The sequence below is a fragment of the Alexandromys fortis genome, unplaced genomic scaffold, assembly GCF_014885135.2.
Source record: "Alexandromys fortis isolate MF-2015 unplaced genomic scaffold, M_Fortis_MF-2015_v1.1 scaffold_202, whole genome shotgun sequence".
Classification (NCBI taxonomy): domain Eukaryota; kingdom Metazoa; phylum Chordata; class Mammalia; order Rodentia; family Cricetidae; genus Alexandromys; species Alexandromys fortis.
Window position 1 is genome coordinate 1,778,087 of NW_026068077.1, and position 22,417 is coordinate 1,800,503.

General features: G+C 42.0%; 1 protein-coding gene across 12 annotated transcripts in view; it reads right to left on the reverse strand.

The window, feature by feature from the left end:
* The window catches only part of Tcf4 (transcription factor 4), a 342,727-nt gene that overhangs the window by 214,926 nt on the left and 105,384 nt on the right, over positions 1–22,417 (reverse strand). For all 12 annotated transcript variants that reach the window (XM_050121710.1, XM_050121718.1, XM_050121709.1 and 9 more), the window contains 2 exons: positions 7,909–7,970; positions 4,412–4,508 (listed from right to left, as the gene is read on the reverse strand). In XM_050121710.1, coding sequence (XP_049977667.1) covers positions 4,412–4,508; positions 7,909–7,970 — 159 coding nt within the window. The remainder of the gene's footprint in view (positions 1–4,411; positions 4,509–7,908; positions 7,971–22,417) is intronic.

Sequence of the window (22,417 nt, forward strand, 5' to 3'; positions counted from 1 at the left end):
ACTAAGGACTAGACACACATACCACAGCTAGGAAACTTAGCCACCCGGGCTGGAACATGTAAAAGTTGAAGCAGCTGACGGGACGCTGCAGGCAACTGTCAGAAAGTGTTACTTTTCAGGGCCTCCCCTCGCCAGCTCATGAACATACCCTCACGGGGCAACAGGCCCACTTAGCCTCCACCAGTGGGGCTGTCTACTGAGACTCTAGAACAACGGACGGAAAATGGATGCTTCCATCCGTCCTCAGACCAAAGACTTTCAGCTGAAAAATATCCCATCAACCATTATAGAAAAATAAAAAAGTAAGACAATTACTCGTAAAACGTTGATGCTTGGTAAAACAAAGTTCATTGTTTTAATATAGATAGACAGGAACAAAATTTTACAGAAAGAATACTTCTGAAAAAAAAAAAAACCTATATTCTTTGAAAACACTCCATGCCAGGAGTTTCAAACAGTTCTAGATCATATAGACAATGCTCTTACAGACAATGGGTATCAAAATTATGGCCCCCTGTCCTGCTAGCATGTTCCAAAAGCTACCCAGATGACCACCTGTGAAGGTCTAATTAAGCAGCTTTAACAATGCCGTGAGCACATTTCAACAGATGAAAAGTATGTTAATATCATTAATAACCACAGGAACCAGGCATGACGTGTCTCTCCTATATACAAATCAGTGCGCTGGCTCATATCTAAGGCAAGTTGGCTGCTATGTCCCCAAGAAAGGCAGTAAGTTAGTTCACGGAGAGGAGGCTAATAACCGACCAATGTACTAAAGTCTGCCAATCCCTCTTAGCCTGCCCCAAGGCAAACAAAACGAAATAGGCATTCCTAGTCACTTTTTAGCAGAAGCTTGCTTTTTGACTAGTTATATGTCCTTTGCAGGTTTACATGACATAATTTAATAACAATGTGTGTATGACAACCACAAACTGACAACAGGTCTCTCCTAAAGATAACCTGTAGCCAAGGAGGGCCATTGGTTCTCATGACATAACAGGCGCACCCATGCATAGACAAACACCTCATCTACATTAGGGACTTCACAATCATGAGACAGGGGACCACTTTCAGAATAACAAATTTTATTTATAAAGAAAAATGATACGGTCACTTTTATTATTCTTCTCAGTTATATCTCATTCGGCCACAGCTTTGAGATTATGACACAAAATGGACTGAGTTGTCCTATTTTGGTACCACATAGAAATTTTATTTTACCAAAATTGTGACATTTATCAAAAAAAGACTTTGTGATAAAGAAGTTTATGAGCAAGCATGTCACGTCACTAAAGTAGCATATTGCCGTAAGAAAAAAAAAGGGAGCATAATAATGCACTCAGAAAAGGAATGGGGATGCAGTGATCTCTCCTTTCTTTGAAATAATAAAACTTCATAAGTAAACAGTTTACCAAAAAAGAAAAAAATCAGGTCATCTGCAGTTAATAACTCTTTCCCGTAAAATTAGTGTCACTTACTTCTGTAGCAGACGCCTAATTCAGTCACAGACTTGATTGATTTGACAATAGAGAATCTGCTCCAGTAAAGTGGCTGATTTATTTCCGATGCTATAGCTTTTACCCTAATGTGACATGGCAGAATGAAGTCTTTGAAATATAAGGAAATCTTTTGTAGTTTTAATGAAAACCAGTTAAAGATTCTAGAGCAGACCACTGCCAAGGCTTTTAGTAGATGCCGAGAGCCTCTTTGGGTGTGAGGGCAAATGTTCACAAGGTGACGGCATTCGAATATAAGTAAAACAGAACCAACATTCCAGATTCCATGGTCGCAGTTTAAGGGTTAAACTGCTGAACTGCCCGGGGTCCTTCCTTCATCTCTGTTTGCAAACTGCTTGTCTTTAACCTTCTGAAAATCATGTCCTGTTTATGATTAAAATAACCAAAGTAAAAAAGCATAACACCCAAGTGGGTTCATCTTACAGGGCCATTTCAGCACCCTGGGCAAACTCAAAGACGACTTCTCCTCCCAGAGTCAAGCCGTGGGATGGGCAAGCCAATCAGGATGCGAGAAATGAGAGGAAGTGAAGAGTGTTCAAGGCACCAGCATCCTTAGCTCTTTAGAAATACCTTCTAATTCTTCTCCAGACTAAAAATGTTAGGCATCCCAGACTTGTTTCAAAGACTTTTTCTCTCTTTGTGTCTCTCAGCACACTGCACAGTGACCTCTCGCTCTCAGGGTGACTTCTTTGACCCGAGTCTGACACTGGCCCGTTAATGTCAGATAAACCATTTAGCCCAAGCACAATTCTTTTCTGTGCAAAAATCTGCTTGAGGTGGAAAATGTCGTGGTTTGTAAACAATAAAGAGCCATGTTTCAGGCCAGACAGCTTATCTAACAGAGAAGCCTTTACTCGGGGAACAGTGGGCAGGAGACTCGCCCACCCAGCAGCCTTTCTCATCACAATGCGGGACTCTGTCTTAGCCTTCATGACTAAGAGGTTAAGGAAAGGAAGGCAGACGGGTGAAAGAGAGAAGGTGACATGGGGTTTGAACTTAAACAACGACCACGCAGAAAGAACCACGTCTGGAGTGTCAGCCCACTTATATTTAAATAATTTGGATAAAAAACTAGTTCGTGAAGCAGCTGTCCACGAAGAAACACAGAACAGCGGCTGTTTGACACAGTTGTATGCTTCGCCTTGTTCTGAAACATTAACCCCTCACTGCTCTTTCACCTTGTTCACATACACACCAAACTTCTAAACACCAGTGGCTTACATATTTGAGGTACCATTTTAGCTCATCAGAGACTAATTTTAGACTTTTCCAAATGAAGTTTCTATAGTCTTTTCACATTAGTTCTTAGGTCACCTTTATAACTTTATAGTTGACTTCATCTTACACAGTTAGGTAAAAATGAACAGAGAAGCAAAAAGCCAAGTATTCAAATCCTGGCTATGGGCACCAAAGAGTCTAAACTTGCCCAATAAAATCTAAGCTGACAAACAGCCTGTCGCCTGTTTCCATATATCTCGAGTTAGCTGAGGCCTGATGCATTTTTCACCAATAACTGAGAAGAACCTGGGACTCCTGCTAAAAGTTAACAATTAAAACCTCACTATGAGGTTTATCATTTTGAAGGGTGGGGAAAAAAAAACTACCAAAACCAAGAACCTAGATCAAATAGCATCTCATGGTACTCAGGGAACACATTCAAAGGCATAAACTTGATGTTACCCACTAAAGACAACTTTCTGTTAAATACCTGATTTGATGGCAATTTAAAAAAAAAAAAGACTGAGATTAAAGGACCTTCGACATCTTAAGGAACTGGCAAAGTTTTAAGGTGTGAAATCAGGACACTCTTAAAAAGCATTTGCAATTACAGTTTCCGTACAATATAATTATTGATCAGTATTTTCCTTGGAGATTGGTCCAACAGCTTATATCATGAAATTGAACTTCATTTATCAAAAGATTTATGATAGAATTTGGCCCATCTGAAAGAGTTCCTAATATTGTAAAGAATTCACATTTACTAGAACAAAGATCATTATCTTTCATCAAAACTGAAGTAGCCAGCTACTGGGACCGCTTAAGTCATTATGAATTATCTTCCCATTGCTCAGGTTTACTGCTGCTAGACAAACATCCCAACTGAGTAGCCAGAAGCAGAGAAACACGCTAACACAGCCAGAAGGCAGGGCACAATGGAAATCTGCAGACAGACTCAGAATGCAATCAGCTTCTGTAAAGTGATATAGAATGAGGTCTATCTAGGGCAGTGGTTCTCAACCTTCCCAGTGCTGCGACCCTTTAATACAGTTCCTCATGTGGTTGTGACCCCCCCAACTGCAAAATTATTTCCATTGCTACTTAATAATGGTAATTTTGCTACTGTTATGAATCATAGTGTAAATATCTGATATGCAGGATATGTATTATGCGACCCCCAAAGGGGTCACAACCCACAGGTTGAGAACCGCTCACCTAGACAGTCAGCACAAAGTCCACAGCATGACAAAACCTCAACCAGACCATACAACTCAACTTGAAGGGGTTACTATGACTACACACGTCTTTGTCAATCATGAAGCCAAATATTTTATTACAAATATTTGTCACTTCGACTTCTTTAGTATGTACTGAGAAAACTACTGATAGCGACACTTTATGTCTAAGGAAGACAAACGTCTACATGGATCCTGTATCGCTGAAAATCTTCAATTTCATGTCTGAAAAACTTAGTGCTTCTCGATCTTTTCGCCAACATTCATAGTCATTTTATTTTCTAATTATGAATGCTATTTCTATTATTTAAGAGCACTATAGTAAACGAACTGACTGACCCGACTCTTCAAACTGAATGTCTGTCTGAGGCACATTTCCCATTCCTTGGCCAAACATGAGCTTTCCAAAAATACATGATAAAATAAAACTTTTCTTACTTTGTATTCTGGAATTGACAAAAGGTGGAGAGAGATTGTCATGTGACCCAAGATCCCTGCTGGTCATGTGGTCATAGGGAGTCCCATCTCCATAGTTCTGTAAATAAGATAACAGAGTAAGTCTCGTCATGGGACACAACTTATAAACACACCTCAATAATGAAACCTTTCCTAGGAAAAGAGACTGGAGTCGGTTATTACTTGCCCCATGAAATCTCACTGTAAGAGCTCGCACCTTCATATCAACAGTAGGCGAAAGAATTCAAAGGTTTCCCAAAGTCATAGCTGCGAAATCTTAATATAATGATAATCCTACCAACTTCATGGAATTATTGACATGATTAAATTAAATAATACATGTCAAACAGCATACGGTCATGAAGTAAACTGCATATAACAAAAGTTATTCCTTCTCAAAACCTATGTTCAAGGAAGGGAAATGATTCAGAGTCTGCAATGATTTGCCTCTTAGAAAAGCAAGGTAGGGGGGGTCTGAGCAGCACTCAGCTTGCGATATTAACGTTTCGGTGTTTTATTTTAGCTGCTGTTGCAGCTGTAAAATGGAACGCTCCTTATATTAGTAATGAACACGCAAGCCTGTGAAGGGTAACAAACCCGCACTAGGATGAACATCAAAGCTTCAGGACCAGGCCTGTGTGCCAGCTCAGAAGGCAAAGGTGCTCACTCTACTCACCCGAAGACCTGAGTTCAACCTGCAAAATCCGTGGAAAAGTGGAAGAACCAAAAACACCACCCTACAATGCTGTCCTCTGACCTCTAGAGCTGAGTAGTGACGTGTATACGTCCTTACCTATCTTCATAGACACACTCATGCCCAGTTATACATAAAGGTTAAAGCTTCAGCTTAAATCAGTGTTTATGCAGGTAAACAAAACACACCACACCAAAACAATTTTAAGGGTAAACATTTTTGAAGAAATGTTCTCCTTATGTTGAAAATTTAAAAATTAATACCTTGTTTGTAATCTTCCCAACCACTTAAATTCCATGGAGTAATTCAATAACGTCTAAGAAAGAGTTAAAATCTACTGTGTTATTTGATTTAAATCTCGGCCTATTAAAGAGCATCAAGTGACCAGAAAGGGGGGTGGGGGAGTGTCTGCTCAGCTGGCTGAACTGTCCATAAAGTCTAAGTCAAATTTACTCAGAGGTATCAGTTTGGTATGTTAGCCAAAGGGCAGAATCTGCCCACACATGAAAGATGGATGCTGTAAGAACAACAAAAAGTCACATCGCTTCAGTGTGGAAGGCCCGAGGCCCTCGGGACGAGCGACTGCGCTCTCCCTCACCTTTCTTCATTTACAAAAAATTAACCAGGATGACGCTAGACTCTAATCCTGCTAGAGTGTTAATTTGTTCCTAGACGTCTTCCACTAAGGACCCACCCAGGCATTGTACAACGCTCATTATTATTTATGAAATGCCCTCATCCTAGAGAGTGCACTACAAACTTAAACTACATGATGGAACTTAATTGTCAGTATAGTACTGTGCATAGAAGCTAGGACCGGCAGTGAGTAATGGGAGGAAAAAGGACACAGCGAGGTCACCTAGCGTGACTCTACAGCCAGGGAAACCCCTGGACTTGGAAACTTAAACGATAAGATGGAGATTCAAATCATTCAGCAATATGTGTCTTGTATGCATTTACATATTCATGTGTGTGCGTGTGTGTCATGTGTGTGTGTTTGTATTCATGTGGGAGTATGGATTCATTTGTGTGTGTGGTACCTGTGTGTGGATGCCAGAAGGCAAATTTAGGCATAAAATGCCCAGATTAGGGTAGACTAACTTGTCAGTAAGCCCCAGGTGCTGGGATTTTAAGTGCACAATACCACCCCTGGATTTTTTTTTTCTTACCAATGCATTATAGGAATCAAACCCTAGGTCTTATGACTGTGAGCAAGCACTTTGCTGACTGACCTATTTCCCAAGTCCTACCAATGCATTTCTTGTGTTTCTTTTCAAATTATACTTATTTACTTTGAGTGTGTGGTGGGTGGAGTGTCACACACACACACACACACACACACACACACACACACACGCGCGTGCTGCAGCATATGCAGGACAAAGGACAGCTTGGAGTCATTTCTCTCTCTGTCGTGTAGGTCCTGAGGATGGAGCTGATAAGCTTAGCGGTAGGTACCTTTGCTCACTGACTCATTTCACAGACTTGCTTATTCAACAAAATTTGCAGTTTCTGGAAACTAAGTTTGAAAGTAAATCAGGAAGATTCTAAATGGGCTTTGCTTGCCAAAATTCAGTAGAAAGTAGATTGTCAATTAGACTACATACACACTATGAGGCAGTTTAAGTTTTAAAAGTGAGCTACTGGTAGGAAATTAATAGTAAGAAGCTAATATAAAATTAATAATGTATTTTACTATGAGAATCTAGCTCAATATTTAGAGTTTTGTACTGAACCACACACAAGTGTGTATAAAGAGAAACTAAGCAAGCCCAAGCGAACAGAACAATAGAGGACGTTCTGTCATCCCCACTGGCTGTCAAGGGATGGATTTATTTGTGCAAGTGCAGACTGTAACATGAGGAGGAGGAGGAAAGATTTCCTCCACCCATCCATATAATGCATTAGGATGTCAAGCTCGACAGCTGCTCCGAGGCTCAGCCGAGTTCCTCGTAGGCTTAGAGATCCTGCTGCACCCTGCAGACCAGCGTGAGGCTCACGGTGCCAAGGACAGGTGCAAAGTGTTAAGTACAACTGGCTAAAATAGCCTCTTGTGCAGCTTGATGGGCCACCTCTGTCTCCAGAGACAAAGCAGAGACCTCCCCCAAGGCAGAATGATGGGGGGCGTGTACAGTAAGATGTCCCCTCCCAGGAGAATGCCCCATCTAGAGAGGCAGGAAGGACGAATGTCCATCCTACTGCACTAAGTCGACTTCTAACTGGGCACACTGTATGTGTGTAATCAAACCTGCTGTGGGATTAGAGGCACTTAAAAAAAAATTACTAAAGACATCATATGCAATGGCCTGCCTGGTGGAACAGTAACATGGCCCCAAAACAAAACGAATGCACACTTGCTATGCAAATCATACTAATAGGTTAGACTCCCATGAAGTGTTATTCAGGAGTCTAGTCATACCTACACATGATGAATAAATTAGGATTTATTTCAGCTTGGTCTGAGTGCAACAAATGACTTTCTATCGCACTTGACCACCGCTGGCAAAGGTAAAACTGTGTGTTTGATAAACGGTTTCTCTTCAGGTCAGCATCAATTCAGCAGGTGTAAACTCAGGTGTGGTAACCAATAAAATCAAAGAATCCCAGAAGGCTGCCCTCGTTAAACTGATTATACAGATCTGTGCAGATGTGTGTTTGTGTGTGTGTGTGTGTGTGTGTATGTACCCTTGTGTGTGTGCATACCTGATGCATGTGAGAAGCTTAGTCAATTTACATATATGCCATGTCTGCTTGCTGGGGAAAAAAAAAGATTACATATACTTACCCTGGACGGGCTTGGATGGCCTCCATTCCCCCAGGACCCTGAGCTACTTCTGTCTTCTACATCTAGGGACAAGAGAGAAATTCTTTAGGCTTTCTTGTAATAATTCTTTCTTTTTGTATATGCACTTTTAAATTAGTGTTTCAAATTAATCTCCTGTTGCCTTTAATTAAGAACCAGGCACAGGGTTACCACGATGACAGTGGGTTCTGACCCATCTACTTAAATTAACTAATTTAAATTCACAGCAGACGTGAACTGGACCCTCAGGAACCAGAGGTATGCACATAAAAATTAGTTCTATCCTCCACAGCTTTCGATAGCCTCCGTTGTGAGAGATAGGAATTGGCACTTAAAGTTTTATTAAAATCTTTTGAACAAAACAAACTTCAAAGTACATGAACACAATTTTAATCCAAAGGGAAAGTTAAGCTGAAGTAAATGCCCACACTGACACTTTCAACTCCACTGCCAGAATCTGGCTAGATTCTGACTGTTCTCTAGCCCAGTTTATTACAGCAAACAACAGACATGCAACCCAAACTACTAATGGAAGGCCTCAGTCGTTCCCTCCAACTAGCACGGCACACAGATAGAGGGGCTTTTTAAAGTTTGTGGAGACACCTCTGTTTCTAAGAAAATAAATAAACAAAAAATCCCAGGATGGTCCATATAGACTCAACTTTCATTATCAGCATTACAGTTATCACCATCATCAATATGTCATCATTATCACCACCAGCATCACCATCAATATCACCACCAGCATCATCATCACTATCATCACCAGCGTCATCATCATCAATATCATCATCACTATCACCACAACCAGCATCATCACCACCACCAGCATCATCAATATCATCATCATTATCACCACAATTACCACCATCATCATCATCACCACCAACACCACCATCACTATCACCACCATCACCATAATCATCACCACCACCACCATCACCATCACTACCAGCATCATCACCACCATCATCGTCATCACCATTATCATCACTGCTTTGAGAGCTTGATGTAAGGCATTTGATCATATCCACCCTGCCCCCCACTCTTTCTAAATCCATTTGTCCTCCTTTTCCTATCCACCTAACTTTGATTCCTGTTTTCTTTATAATCTTTCAAAACTAATTTTTGCTTCCCAAATGGTCGTTGATGACTGATGGTCTACCGCAGAGTAAATTCGCATCCTGGTATTTGATATGTAGAAATTAAAGCTGATATTAGATTATAAGGCAGTATTTGATTTTGATAAGTCAAGCTTGAAGAGACCCAGTCAGTGACCAGGGAGGTAGGATGCACTGAACTCTCTCCCTGCACAGTTCTATTGCTGACTAGAGTAAGGAACGTTCCTTCACGGCTGTTGTGAGCGAACTCCTGAGGACAGCAGAGCCAGGAAGTTCTAAGGATCAACCTATATTTGAGGATGGCTTTGAGAATTTTGATGAAAGGCCCATTAAAAACATGAAAAGTTTCCTTGTTGTGTAGATTTTTTGATCCCGGTAGATAACAGACGGCCATCACAAACATCCCCTGACAGAATCGGAGGAGGGTGCGAAACTCTAATCCCATATACCGACTCTTCAAACATCTCCCTGATACTGTTTATTCTCTTATTGGCCTACTGTCATTCCTTTTATTACTGCTAGCTTATTATCAGCAGAAGCAATCACAGTATAATTAATTGGCTTATTTTTGGATACAGAGGAGTACATGGTGTTACAGGATATCTTAAGAGGAGAGATAGCAATAACTAACTTACTGCTAATAAGCTTGAATCTTCGCCACCCTCCATCTCAGTGTCCCTTGTTTCCTGGCCCCATCTTCCCCCCCGCCCCATTCCCCATCCCTGCTCCTCCTCCCTCTTTCTCTTTCTTAACCACAGGTCCTCTTGGTTGGCACTCCAGAAGACAAGGAATGACAAGCAGATGTCCCGTTAGACTCAGTGCACTGCAAGCTGAAGGCATAGAAAGAAGGCTCAGGAGACTACATCAAGCCTAAAGAAAAGGTGTAAAACTTTCCTAAAACCTGTTGTTTAACGACCCAGGATGCTGCCCTATAGTGTACACACTGAGCTGTAGTGCACGGAAGAAATTTACAACCCTCAGGGATTTTCACACGAGTGAGTTTGTATCCTGCATGGTTCTCTTAATTTTTAAATAAAACACAAACATTTTCAGGGGGGGGGATTTAAAAATAAAAGCTCTCAATCATTGCAGGTTTTCAAACATTTAGTACAACCTGACTTTTATTTTTTAACCTGAAACAGCCAACTTGGATTGATGGGCGATCCTGCCCTAAAATTACACCCAAAAGGCAAGAAAGGGGTAGATTTAATTTTCTCTGTCTGCCATATACTTCATATTGCTCAGACTTGTCTACTTTCAATTACCAAAAAGGGGGGGGAGTTAAACATCTAAGATAGACAAGGACAAAATGGACCATATGGCTCTGCCAGGGACTCTCCATTGGGGACAATTTTGCCACCAAAAGACAATGGCAAGTTCCATAGGCAATTTTGGCTATCACAGGTTAGGAAATAGGTCAGGAACATTGCTAAACATTCTATAAAGGCACGGAACAGTCCCTTCAATCAAGAATGTTCCTGCCCCAAGTATGGACCATGCCTGAGACACAGTCACCCCAGGCCAGCAAGAAAAGAAAAGAAGTTCGAGAAAAGATGCGTTGAAATTTAATTTATGACTTAACAAGAATTCTTCTCCCGATACACTGCGGCTATGGATTTGAACCCAGACTTGAGCGGGACTGTTTCAGGAGACATTTATGCATATCTTCTGTCCACCACATAAAAGGGGAAAATGATGGTCAACCCGGCCCCGGCTAATTAGCAGGCGGATAAAACACATCAAAACTCGAGTATTCCCAACTGGGCAATTTCAAAAGCAAGCAAGCTGCTAATTAAAAATGCTGGAAGTCGAGCTTTTTCAAAACAGGTTAAATACTGGCTGGGTTCCTTCACAAAGAGATTCCCACCCAATCAGATCCGACTGCTCTTTTCCCATCCTTTCCCGTTTCCATCTTTCTCATTTCCTGACCTCACGCTGCTCGGCCTTCCTTTCTATTTCCTCTCTTTTATTGCTCTCTTTTGAACAGGATCTTCCCTGACGAGATCTAGAGGATGAGGACAAATCACCAGCTCTCCCCCAACTCAATAAATAGGACCACCCAATGAATTCTAATTGTATTTTATCTTGGAAAAAAAATCTATATAAATGGGTATGCATTTATGTAATGCAAAAAGAAAGTCCGTTGTGGCAATTCATAAGCAGGTAAACATGTTACTTTTTAGCCATCTGTTGACATCTTCTCTGTCCTAAGCTTCATCAGACCTGATAGTTACGTGAGCGTTTTACCTCAGTAACCAGGCCAAGGCATCCCATCTCCAAGTCCATTCGCCGCCTGAATTCCTTGGCATGATCATGTCAAAGCCAGCTTCTTAGGGTGCATCTCAAACGCGGAGATGGACCTCACCAGTGAGGCAAAGGCAACAGTGTTTATCGCCAGGTCCCGGGTAATTTTCACTCACATCGCAGAGTGTGAGAAGCAGGAGACTATGCTATTACAGACAGAAGACAAATGGCACCCACACCCCAGACAGTAGCCTACCTCACCGAGTACATTGGTTATCCGGATAATGGAAGTTAGCTTGTGGTTAACAATTACTGTTTTTGCAGAGGACTACCTGAATATATATCTGGAAGCTCACAAATGTCTGAAACTCCAGCTCCAGGGTATCTGACATCCCTTTGACTTCCTCATACCTATGTACGCATGTGTATGAGCGTGCACACAAGCATGAACGCAAGCATGCACGCACGCGAGCATGCACATGCGCAAACATACACACGCATGCGCACACACAAATATTTCTTAAGCACAAGCGAATAACCCTTCAGAAAAAGTAAAAGCTCTGACTCCACATTTACGCCATGCTCCTGTCTCACAGCATCCTAATGGTACTTGCTAGACTCACGTTGTGTGAAACCTGCACACAGCCTACGCCGGACCACCATTCATTCTGTGCCGGACGCTGCACAGCCTTAAATTTGTTCCTATTACTTTGTGCCTAGAAGGGGTATAAAACCTTTTGACAACGAAAACGGCACAATCACTGGCATCTACAAAGTCCATGCTTGAGACCCACAGAATTGAATTTAAAACAATGCCAAAAAAAAATTGGGTTTTTTTGTTTTTGTTTTTGTTTTTTAAACAGGGCTCCACTATGTAGCCTTGACTGTCCAGAAAACTCTATAAGTAGCCCAGGCTGGCCTCGGACTCACAGAGGTCCGCCTGCCTCTGCCTCCCCAAGTGCTGGGATTAAAGGTGTGCACCACTATGCCTGTCGAAAACCTCAATACTTTAAAGTAAGTTTTTGTGCAAACTTTACAGCAATCTCTGGCCACATGTGCCCTGTACGCCATGGGGTGAACTTGCCTGACTCTTCCTTCCCTCTCATAGGAAATGAAGCTAAAGGGTGACCAGCCGTTTGCTGGACATTTCTGTCCTAATAACATGCCAACTTGATGTATGGGAAAAGTGAGGCCCAGAGGGGCTAGCAAGGCACCCGAAGTGTTAGTACACAGCAGAGTAAGACAAAGGCCCAGGTCACGTGGGACCATAATTCAGGGAGTGCATCCCGCAAACACCTCAGTGGTATGAGCTTCTCAATCCTACACCCAGCTAGGACGTCCCTTCTTGCCCCTGAGATGGAACAAATATATATAAAGCACATTTCTGCCCACTACTGTATCCATAAGGCATTAAAGATAGATATACAAAATTAAATAAATTAGACATTTGAATGGATCACAAGGCAATAGCATAAAAGATAGCTAATAATTCCATCAAAAGAGATGCTATGATGGGCTAGATATTTGTTTGAGGTACACAGAAACTTTAGAAGCTATTATATTGGCAAAAATGAAACGAAAATTTAATGCAGTTATCTGGATAGAAGATAAAAATGATTCAGGGGAAACAAAATTAACACTTGCTTTTTAATGGAAAATTCAAGTTTTCCCAACAGAAGTCAGAATAGAAAGAAGCAATTCATTTTACCTACAAAAAAAAAAAATCACACTTGTGGAGTCACTGAGGCTGGCTCAATACTATAGTTCATTAAACAGACATTTCTGCTACAAATAACCCTAAGGATATATGCACACTCCACCCCAAGCTGTGATGAATATATATGTAATATATCTTATAGCAAAGAAACATGCTTAACTGTCTCTCAATACCTTGTATGGTATACAGCAGACGGGAGGTTCTTTAGTTTTTTACTGAATCAAACAAGCACAAAGGGAAGAGAAAAAATAGTATTTCTGGTATAAGAAAGTGTCTACATCTCAATTATGAAACAAAACAACAGAGAAAGACCCAGGTAACAAAAAAAAAAAAAAAGATGGCTGTGATAAAGGCAACTCAAGAACCAACTCCTGCTACTCCATGTGTACAAATGACCAGCCACCTCTTCCCCGTGGGCATGGGAAGGGATCACAAGGCCATCGGCGGAAGGAATGATACAAAAATACCAGTGATGAAAGAAACTATACTTTCAAAGCCTGAAATGAGCTCAGTTGCCTGAGGTTTCTTTCTGATAACCATCCAAACTAGGATAGTCTTGGCAACTTTCACAGATGTGTGGGCTGCTCTGAGAATCAACAAGCCGTTGAGAAGCTCTCAGCTCACGGGGTCCTCTCTGTGAAGTCATTCTAAAATGTCTGACCCTTCACTGCCAAACTGCAAAAGGCAACTGGGCAGAGCTCAGACACGAGTGGACCCTGAGAGGGAGGATCCACTGGCGGGATGCTAATTCTCCACGGCTTCCCAACCACTCACTGCTCTTCGGGGTTTGCTCACTGGCATCTCTACTTTGTGGACCATGAAGCTGAAACTACCCTGGAAACTGGGCAAACCTTGAAACTCTATGCTGGGAGTTGGAGAGCAGCCTTAGATTTGAACAGGGGTTCTGCTGTGCCCATCATGGTAGTCCAAATAAGTCGCCGGCCTCTCTGAACTCATTTTAGTGAACCACAAAATGAGCGAGTTCGATTTCCATTCTTGGAAATAGGGCAGGCTAGTATATTTGGATAACCCTCCCACAGAAGACTAAAAATGATGGATAACAGGCCTTTTTTTTTTCTTTTACGGCTTCTTTAAAATACTAATGAGCCGACACGATATGAAAGTTCCATCCAGCCAAAGCTAAAAATCAAAGCAAAAGCTGGAACCCAGGGCACAGGAGACATTTCTGCCCTGAGAACATGTATTAACTTAGAAAATGTAATGGCCGCTTAAACAAAGAAAGCAGAAGAGAAGAGTAAGACCTGCCCCCAAAGGGGGATAAAGGGAAGATGGTATTTGTAAGCTTAAGGAGATATCTTCATGGTAAAGGGCTAATTTTCACTTGTTTAACACAAAGAGAAGTACCCCTGCCCCCCCCCCCACACACACACCGGAAGAAACTCTCAGCATCCAATCCCTGCTGATAGACAGAGCCTCATTTGTTCATGGCCTCCCAATAGGAAGTTCTCCAAGCCACCTGGAACCTGGAACTCTGAGTCTCGTACTTTCATGGTTCTTCGTATTGCTAAACAAGACCAGAGACGTGTGCATGGTCACCCGGAGGGCCAAGAAACACGAGATAATGTGGATGCACAAATACTCCTTTTCCAAAGCACTAGAAAGCTTTACCCTAAGTGAGCATTCAAGCGGCATTGGATTTGTTCCGTGGCTCCAGCTATCTTTAAAATATTCCTTTCATGTCTTATCACTAAAGCATCTTTCTGCATGTGATACATAAATTTAGTGGTGTCAAAGATTATGCTAGAACCCCACAGACCCATATAAAGAACACAGATCAAATATTAAGTAGGCATATTCTTAATTTGAACTAAAGAAGTATGAGAACTAACCGGATATATTTTAGACGTGGAGCTGGGGATTGATTCTTTCCATCGAGCCTAGAACCCACTAAACACCGAGATGGCTCTGGAGGAAATGCACTGATTTACACTGAAAACGTCCATAGATTCCAAAGCATTCAGAGCTAATTCTTCAGAGACAAGTCAGCAGCTACACGGCATTGAGTCCGCTCTACACCACCAGCACTGTGGAATACCCTCCACACAGAGTAGGGACTCAAAGAACACGTACATCTGTGGCTCCTGCTAATTCCCTAGTCCAGGAAGAATCCTTGGCTGAGCCCTGCACACAAACTGAGATGGCATATGCTCTCCGTCAGTGCCAGATGAATGCAGAGTTCAAAATATTTCATCAGCAAAGAGCACGTTAAGGGCATGCACACTTTCACCAGCAGCCAGCTCAATATGAGCTCTCAGCCGAGTGATCGGATGTCAAACCTGAGGACCAGTGCCGACAGGGGAAGCGCTGAGGAGCTCCTGATACTGATAACCCATGTCCACGTGACATTGACGACTGCTGATGCCTCAGCAGGCAGGAACTGTGTGCAAGGGCAAGCATTGCGGAATAACTCCGGCACTTAGTAGAGCTGACTGGGCAGAGGACAAGACAGGGATGCTTTCCACACCTACAGGTGTGCTAAGACACTATCAGGAAAGAGAAAGCGTCCCGGGCTTCCACTAATGGCTCAGAACTTTCCATACCAGATCCGAAACTGAAATGGTGTGTGTGTGTGTGTGTGTGTGTGTGTGTAAGTGTGCATGTATGGGTGTGAAAGTAAACTGCAGATACTGTAGAGAACACAGAGTAGAAAATAACTTGTTGGGAGGGGAGGTACTGTAATGCTTTTAGCCTTTATTAATGTCAGTTAGTATGTCTTTTAAGCATTGCAAAAAATGTTATTCTAAAATATATAAAGAAATAGCAATGTTATTTTCCACAAGTCTATAATAAGCTCCTTTACTAAATTTAGTATGGAACAATTGCAGACATACAAAATGAAATACGTTTTGCTATATACATTATAAACCAGGGCGAGAATTTTCACACATTCAGGTAACAGCAGTGACCATAGCTACCATGGTAAAAATATGTCAGTGCTGTTACTTGTTTTCAGACTCAGAAATCTTTTGTAAATGCACGGTAAACAGGTAAATTGAGAAATCAATCAAAAGTCATCTCCAAGTTTTACTATATAGCAATCCCTAAAATTTGGAGGTGTTCCTAATAATCAAAATTGGAGAACCCTCTAGTTGAACTAATCAGTGGGAAATGTGGAGATCCATGAGGCTATGATGTGTTCCAGGGCAACTTGGGAAATGCCTGAGGTGGTAGTGACTTCTTCTGAAGGGAAGTCCTGAGTGAGATCTCAGAAGCAAGAGAGGCCATGAATACAGACAGTGACAGAACCTCTCAGCCTAAGAACCAGTCCCCCTAAAATAACACAATGGAAGACTAACCACTTCAGTCAGGTGACAATGATAGCCCAGAGTCCCACGTGGTGTCTGAAGTGTAGGCTGAGGCCAACCACCAAACTCAGTGCCAGGAGATCCAAATTAAAGGTGAAGCTGTCATGGAACGTTCCTCAAGCAGCGTGAGAACCACAAAGTAACCAGTCCAGAAAATAAAACGTTCAACAGAGGAACAAACTCAAAACTGGGCTTCATTTCTTATCAGAACACATTCTAACTCCAATGCCTTGAACATATAACCTACTGTGCATGTAATATTCATGGCCCCAAAACAATGGTACCAACACAGATATGTGATCAATAATGTCTTTATTGGATTCCAATAGGGGTGCAGGGAGAAGAGAGTTGAAACACACATCAGTTCTATCTTGGTCCCTGTTTGCCTCGACCGCCTCAGCTCCCTGGAGCGCCATCAGGGAGGCTCTGAGAAGAGGGCTCCTGAAATTGAAACGTTAGTGAGCTGTAATTGCTTTCTATGACCACAGTGGTGGCTGGCATCTCTGAAAGACATTTGTACTCTGGTTCTTATTTTTGCCTTTTATTTCCCTTTTGTTGTAAAATAATAATAATTTTTAAAACATGCTTCTCCTGCTTCTTGTGTTCTCATCTCTTCTCATTCCTTATTCCAGCTACTTCTCTGATATTGCTGAAACAAAACAAAATACTGCTCGACATTCAGAAATCCAGCTTTCTAAGAGTCAGTCAACTTATGTATCAAATATTCACACACACGCACGCGCGCACGCATACATACACAGGCATATAAACACACATGCACACATACACACACAGACATGCATACATATATATGCATGCAGATACACACATACATGCACACCCATACACACATGCATACACGTGCACATACACACAGTACATACACATACGCACACACATACACACATGCACATACACACAATACATACACATGCACATACATACACGCACACACATACACACACACACACACACACAGAGTTTTCCCTTTCATCCTTTCCGTATCTGATCCTTCTACCTGTGAGCACCACCACAGCCTATCACCTGCCAAAGACAATCAATCCTGCATGTTCTCTTCAGGGGTCATGTCTCAGTTTTAGGACAATTTTCTCTGTATTTAGGCTCAAATGTGCAAACCACACTATATTACTCTGCAAAACATCAATGAGAAGGCTTAATTAAGTAACACTGACAGATAAATCCATTTCTTGCACAGTAATCAAATCAAAGCAGGTTGACATAACACAGGAACTTAATACAGTTATTCCCTTGTAATTGGAAAAAGGCCCTTTACTCGCATTAAAGCAATCTTCTGGGTATCGGCAAAATAAGAAGGCTCAGAGCTTTAATACTGCCCTATAAAAGTCTCAAGGCTCAGAACCCATCAGCAAACAAGGCAGATTATCTAAGTCCTTGATCAAGGCAGAACACACAGTTCCTACCGTTCTCAACCACTAACTTCATCTCCATTACAATTAAAAAGAGGTAAATCGGCATCAAACACATACACACTGGGAAGCTGCAAGAAAGTGAACAAACTGCTTCCGTGTTTGTAGAGCTGCCTCCACGTGTAATTTAAGCCTCTCCGCAATGAATCTGGAGTGCTTTACTACTGTGAGATTGCAATGCCGGGGCGCAAAAAACGGCCTCCCTTCACTTTCCTGTATGGGCTCCGTGCTGCACGCTGCCTGAATACAATCTAACTCTTAATCACATATAACTGTGGCCAACAGAATTACGAATACATAGAAAATGAGCATGTGCCACATCCACGGTTTATCAGAACACTTACCTAGTCACGAGGATACTGCCTGGCCTAGGCCGAAATCCAGAAGAGTTTAAAGTTTAACATCACCGTACCTTGTTTAAGTCCCCAAATTACACAACTTTTCAGGCATTTCTTTGGATTTTGACGGCCCCATTAGTCATTAACCAGTCTCAAGACGGTTTTAGCAACTCTTCCAGAAAGTAACCCTTGTACAATGTAAGACCTATTTGGTCATGCCCACATTCTTAGTTGACCACCAAAATACTCTAATGATCCTCATTAAAAATTACAGCTAACCTGGCTTCAGCTGGCAATTAATCAATAAAAGACCAAAGGTTGAGATGAAAATAAAATATCTTTTCGTGTCCTCCCTCCATTCTCGAAGGACCTTATGTTAAAGGGTTTTAACTACAATGCAGTCTAAGTTATATAAAGTATTGCTTGAGACTAATTTACAAGGACGTCCTGCTTTTCAGGTGATAAACTAATGCCTGTCGCCTGGCCACGGTGCTGTACAGATTTTACTGTATGAGTCGTTCTCCATGCTGCACGCACTCACCACCATCTCTGAAGAGATCCTTCAAGACCATCCTAACTAATGTGTGGTTACATGCTCACTGAAAACACGAAAGAGTGAAAATAGACTAAGTAAAAAATGAAAGCATCCTCCAGTCTCTTTTACGATTCTCATTCCAAAATGACTTCCTAATGAATTCTAGTAGATCTCTGGTCTGTAGTCCAATGGAAAACTTCAAAGAAATTTGAATTCTGTTTGAATTAATTCAAAGATTCCTTCAGTTTTTTACTAATATGGTAGTGATAGACCCCTGTCAGGAAGAGTTGCCTTGTGAACTAGGTCAGGAAGAGGAGAACAAGGAAAAGACTATGTTAAACATATCGGCACTATAAACTGAGGGAGAATTCAGCCAAAATGAAGGTAAGATTGAGCAAACCACTTGGAAATCAATCCAATAGATGAGGGCATGCTGAGTCCTCCACCCTGGCGCCAGGCCATCATCCTATACGCTGTTGCTCCCAGCTTCGCCATTTCCACTCAGCAGTATGTATGACCTGCCACAAGGTAACATGATGTGGGAGTGTCATATATCAATCTGTTGATTTCATTGGTTAAGTTATAATAAACCAGCTGCTTGGCCTCATGGCTGGAACATAGATGGGAGGAGTAAACAGAATAGAATTCTGGGCGGAAGAGGAAGTGAGGTCAGACTCTGTTCTGCTCCCAGAGACTCTCGACATCTCTGCACTCTGGAGAAGAGACACCATGATGGACGGAGGCTAGACTTGGGTTAGAACAATATGTAAGAGATAAGCCTGAAAAAGCTAGAGTTCATGGGCCAAGCAGTTCTTAAATGAATACAGTTTGTGTGTTGTTATTTCGGGCATGAGCTAGCCAAGCGGCCAGGGTGTTGGGGACGCAGCCCCGCCGCTCTTATTTCAACAGTAACACATCCCACAGCAAAGACAAGCACCATCAGGTACGACACAGAGAAAAATCTAGCACAGCTCTCAAAGGCTGGCAAAAATAAAACCAAGAGATATCTAAAGTTTTAGTGTTAGATGGAGAAACTGATATTGTAAATTTATATTGTCTTATAGTTTTAGTTGTGTGCCTAGTCTTCAACGGCTGAGACAACAAACCCTTTGATCTACAGCAGTGATCTGCCTACGTGATATACTGGCTTCATAGAGACACCAAAGTTGTGGGAACAACAAACCAACATCTGATTGCATGTAAGGCCCATTCCATGAGACAGAACCCACACCTGACAGTGCCTGGGTGGTCAAGAACCCAAGACCAGAAAGGCCCTGGATCTAGCATAAAACCAAATACTATTATTCTGTTCAAGTGGTAAACTGACTCCTAACAATGTTCTACTATACCCATAAATTAGTGTCTTATGCAGTCTTCATCAGAGAAGCTTCCATTACCGTAGATGGGAACTCATACAGAGATCCGCAACTGACTGGACAATACGCAGAGAATGAGAAACTTTGGTAGATTCAGTCCTAAATGAGATTTCTTCATCAAATTCCTCCCCTCAGAACTCAGGAAACTCTACAGAATAAGAGGTTTAAAAAAAAAAAAGCCAGTAGGGATGGAAGATACCGAGGAAACGGTGCCTTGCAGACACAACAGGACTGAAACACGTATAAATTCAGAGGCTGTGGCAGGATGCACAGGTCCTGGGCAGGGTCAAGTCACATGGAGTCCCAGGGGTGAGAAAGGAAGTAGACACGAGCCCTCATCCCTAACTCAGAAGTGAGCTCTAACTGACAACCACTCACAGAGGAAAAATATTATCCCATATTCTCACTGGCTACACTTAACTACACTTAAGGGCAGTCCACAGTGGGAATTTTTTGTTAGGCCGCGTAATGCTATAGTTGGACATTTTTTAACCTTACTGGTCTTTTGCTTATATATTATGGTTTCTGATCTTGTTTTATTTTGTATAACGGTGTGTGGTGTGTGTGTGTCTGTGTGTCTGTGTCTGTGTTTCTCCGGATTCTCCTATTGTTTGGTTTTATTCTGGTTTGGTTGTTTGATTTCCTGTTTGTTTTCCAAAGAGAGAGAGAAGGTGTTGAGCCAGATGTATGGGGAGGTGGGGAGGACCTAAGAGGAGATGAGGAAGGGGAAATGGATCAGAATGTATTGTATGAGAAAAACTATTTTCAATTTTAAAAAAATGAAAAATATTTTCCTAACTCTAAGGAGCAGGTGTAACAAATGAGTTAGACACCAAATATGAGGAGCTACACTGCTCGGCCATCAAAATAAAGTGACAGGAAATTTGTCATGTGGTAGAACTTTGCCATTACTTGATGGGACAGGGGAAGTTAGTTTCTTACAAACAATACAAAGTGGAAACAGCCCCTTTCGCCTGTGATAATGCCCTTGCTCGCCCACAATTTGGAGAGTACTGATGGATTTCAGCTTGAGCTACACAAGGCTGGGAGCAGCTTTCCCACAATGCCCTACCAACCAAATATCAGGCAGACAGACATCGACAGAGATCCCCCTTGCTTGTGTCTGTGTGCATCTTTGTGCATGTGTACATGTATAAAGTCAGTGTGTACACTGGACCAACCCATTTGAATATCCTTCTAGTTTCGTGATACCAATGGTCATGTCTAAGTCAATGCCCGTGTTTGTGTTTTTCATCAACTTGGTCAGAGAAATCTGATGTAGGCATTTCACACTATACCTCAATAACGTAATCATACTTTTGCCTTATGTTTTGGTTATTTCTAAAAAGGTTTTATGTTCACTTCAATTAAGATGATGCATCTGGAGTCATTTAAAGTATGAAATTGGGATCAAAAGAAGCTCCAGACTTAAATGTGAGCAGACTACAATCATTTTCACATCGCCATTACTGCCCCAAACCCTGTCACCAATGTCTACTCATGACCTCTGTTCTGCCCAGTGTACCACATAGAGTCATCTCTGAAACACAAAATCGGATGGCATCAATTTGCAGCCACCCAGGACTGAGGTGACAGAAACAGCCCATGGTGTCCCCCAAATACATACTGTTTCCTATACTTCCACTTTCAGGGACCTAAAAACATGCAAACACATGCTCACCCTATTCCAGCTCTGGTTATAACTGTTACAACCATAAAAAGCCAGAAGCACCGAGTGGTGTACTTAGGTTCAGTCCTAACATGCTCAAAGGATCAGGGAATAGACATATCATGCTGGGAAGTCCGTAGCTCAGATGTCTCCTGTCTTGGCCTATCTGGTCACCAACAAGACACTGGTGGAAAAGAGGTTACTGCCCCACCGTATGTGCCACAAAGCCAGCCTGCAGCGGTGGAGGGGGAGCCATAACTCGCCTAAGGAATGGTAGAAATGTCATTGGTTTGAAAGGAGAGATGGACAGAGACCCGAAGAATGACAGTAACCAGGCGTCTTGAGGGAAAACAAGAAGCAGAGAGGTGGCCAGAGAAGTCTGGGCTGTCAGTGGAGAATAATGATTTATCTGATGAGATTAGCAAAAGGTTGATTAGGAAAGATGCCTGCCCAACACGGCAAAGATTGCAATGTAACTCGAAGATTCTGTTGTGGGGGAGCCAGTGCCTGCCAAACTCGCTCCACAGAGCAGGCTAGCTGTTAGTGATACAGTGGGAAAATAGCCACTAAGCCAGATTTTATTTGATTTGTACTGATGATTTTTATTAGAATACATGGATCATTGCTTCAACCTTTCCATGTAAAACCAAATCAAATTCAGAAACTCACACATCAGTCACCTAACCTTATGTCGTTCCTTCTGCTTTACTAGCGTAC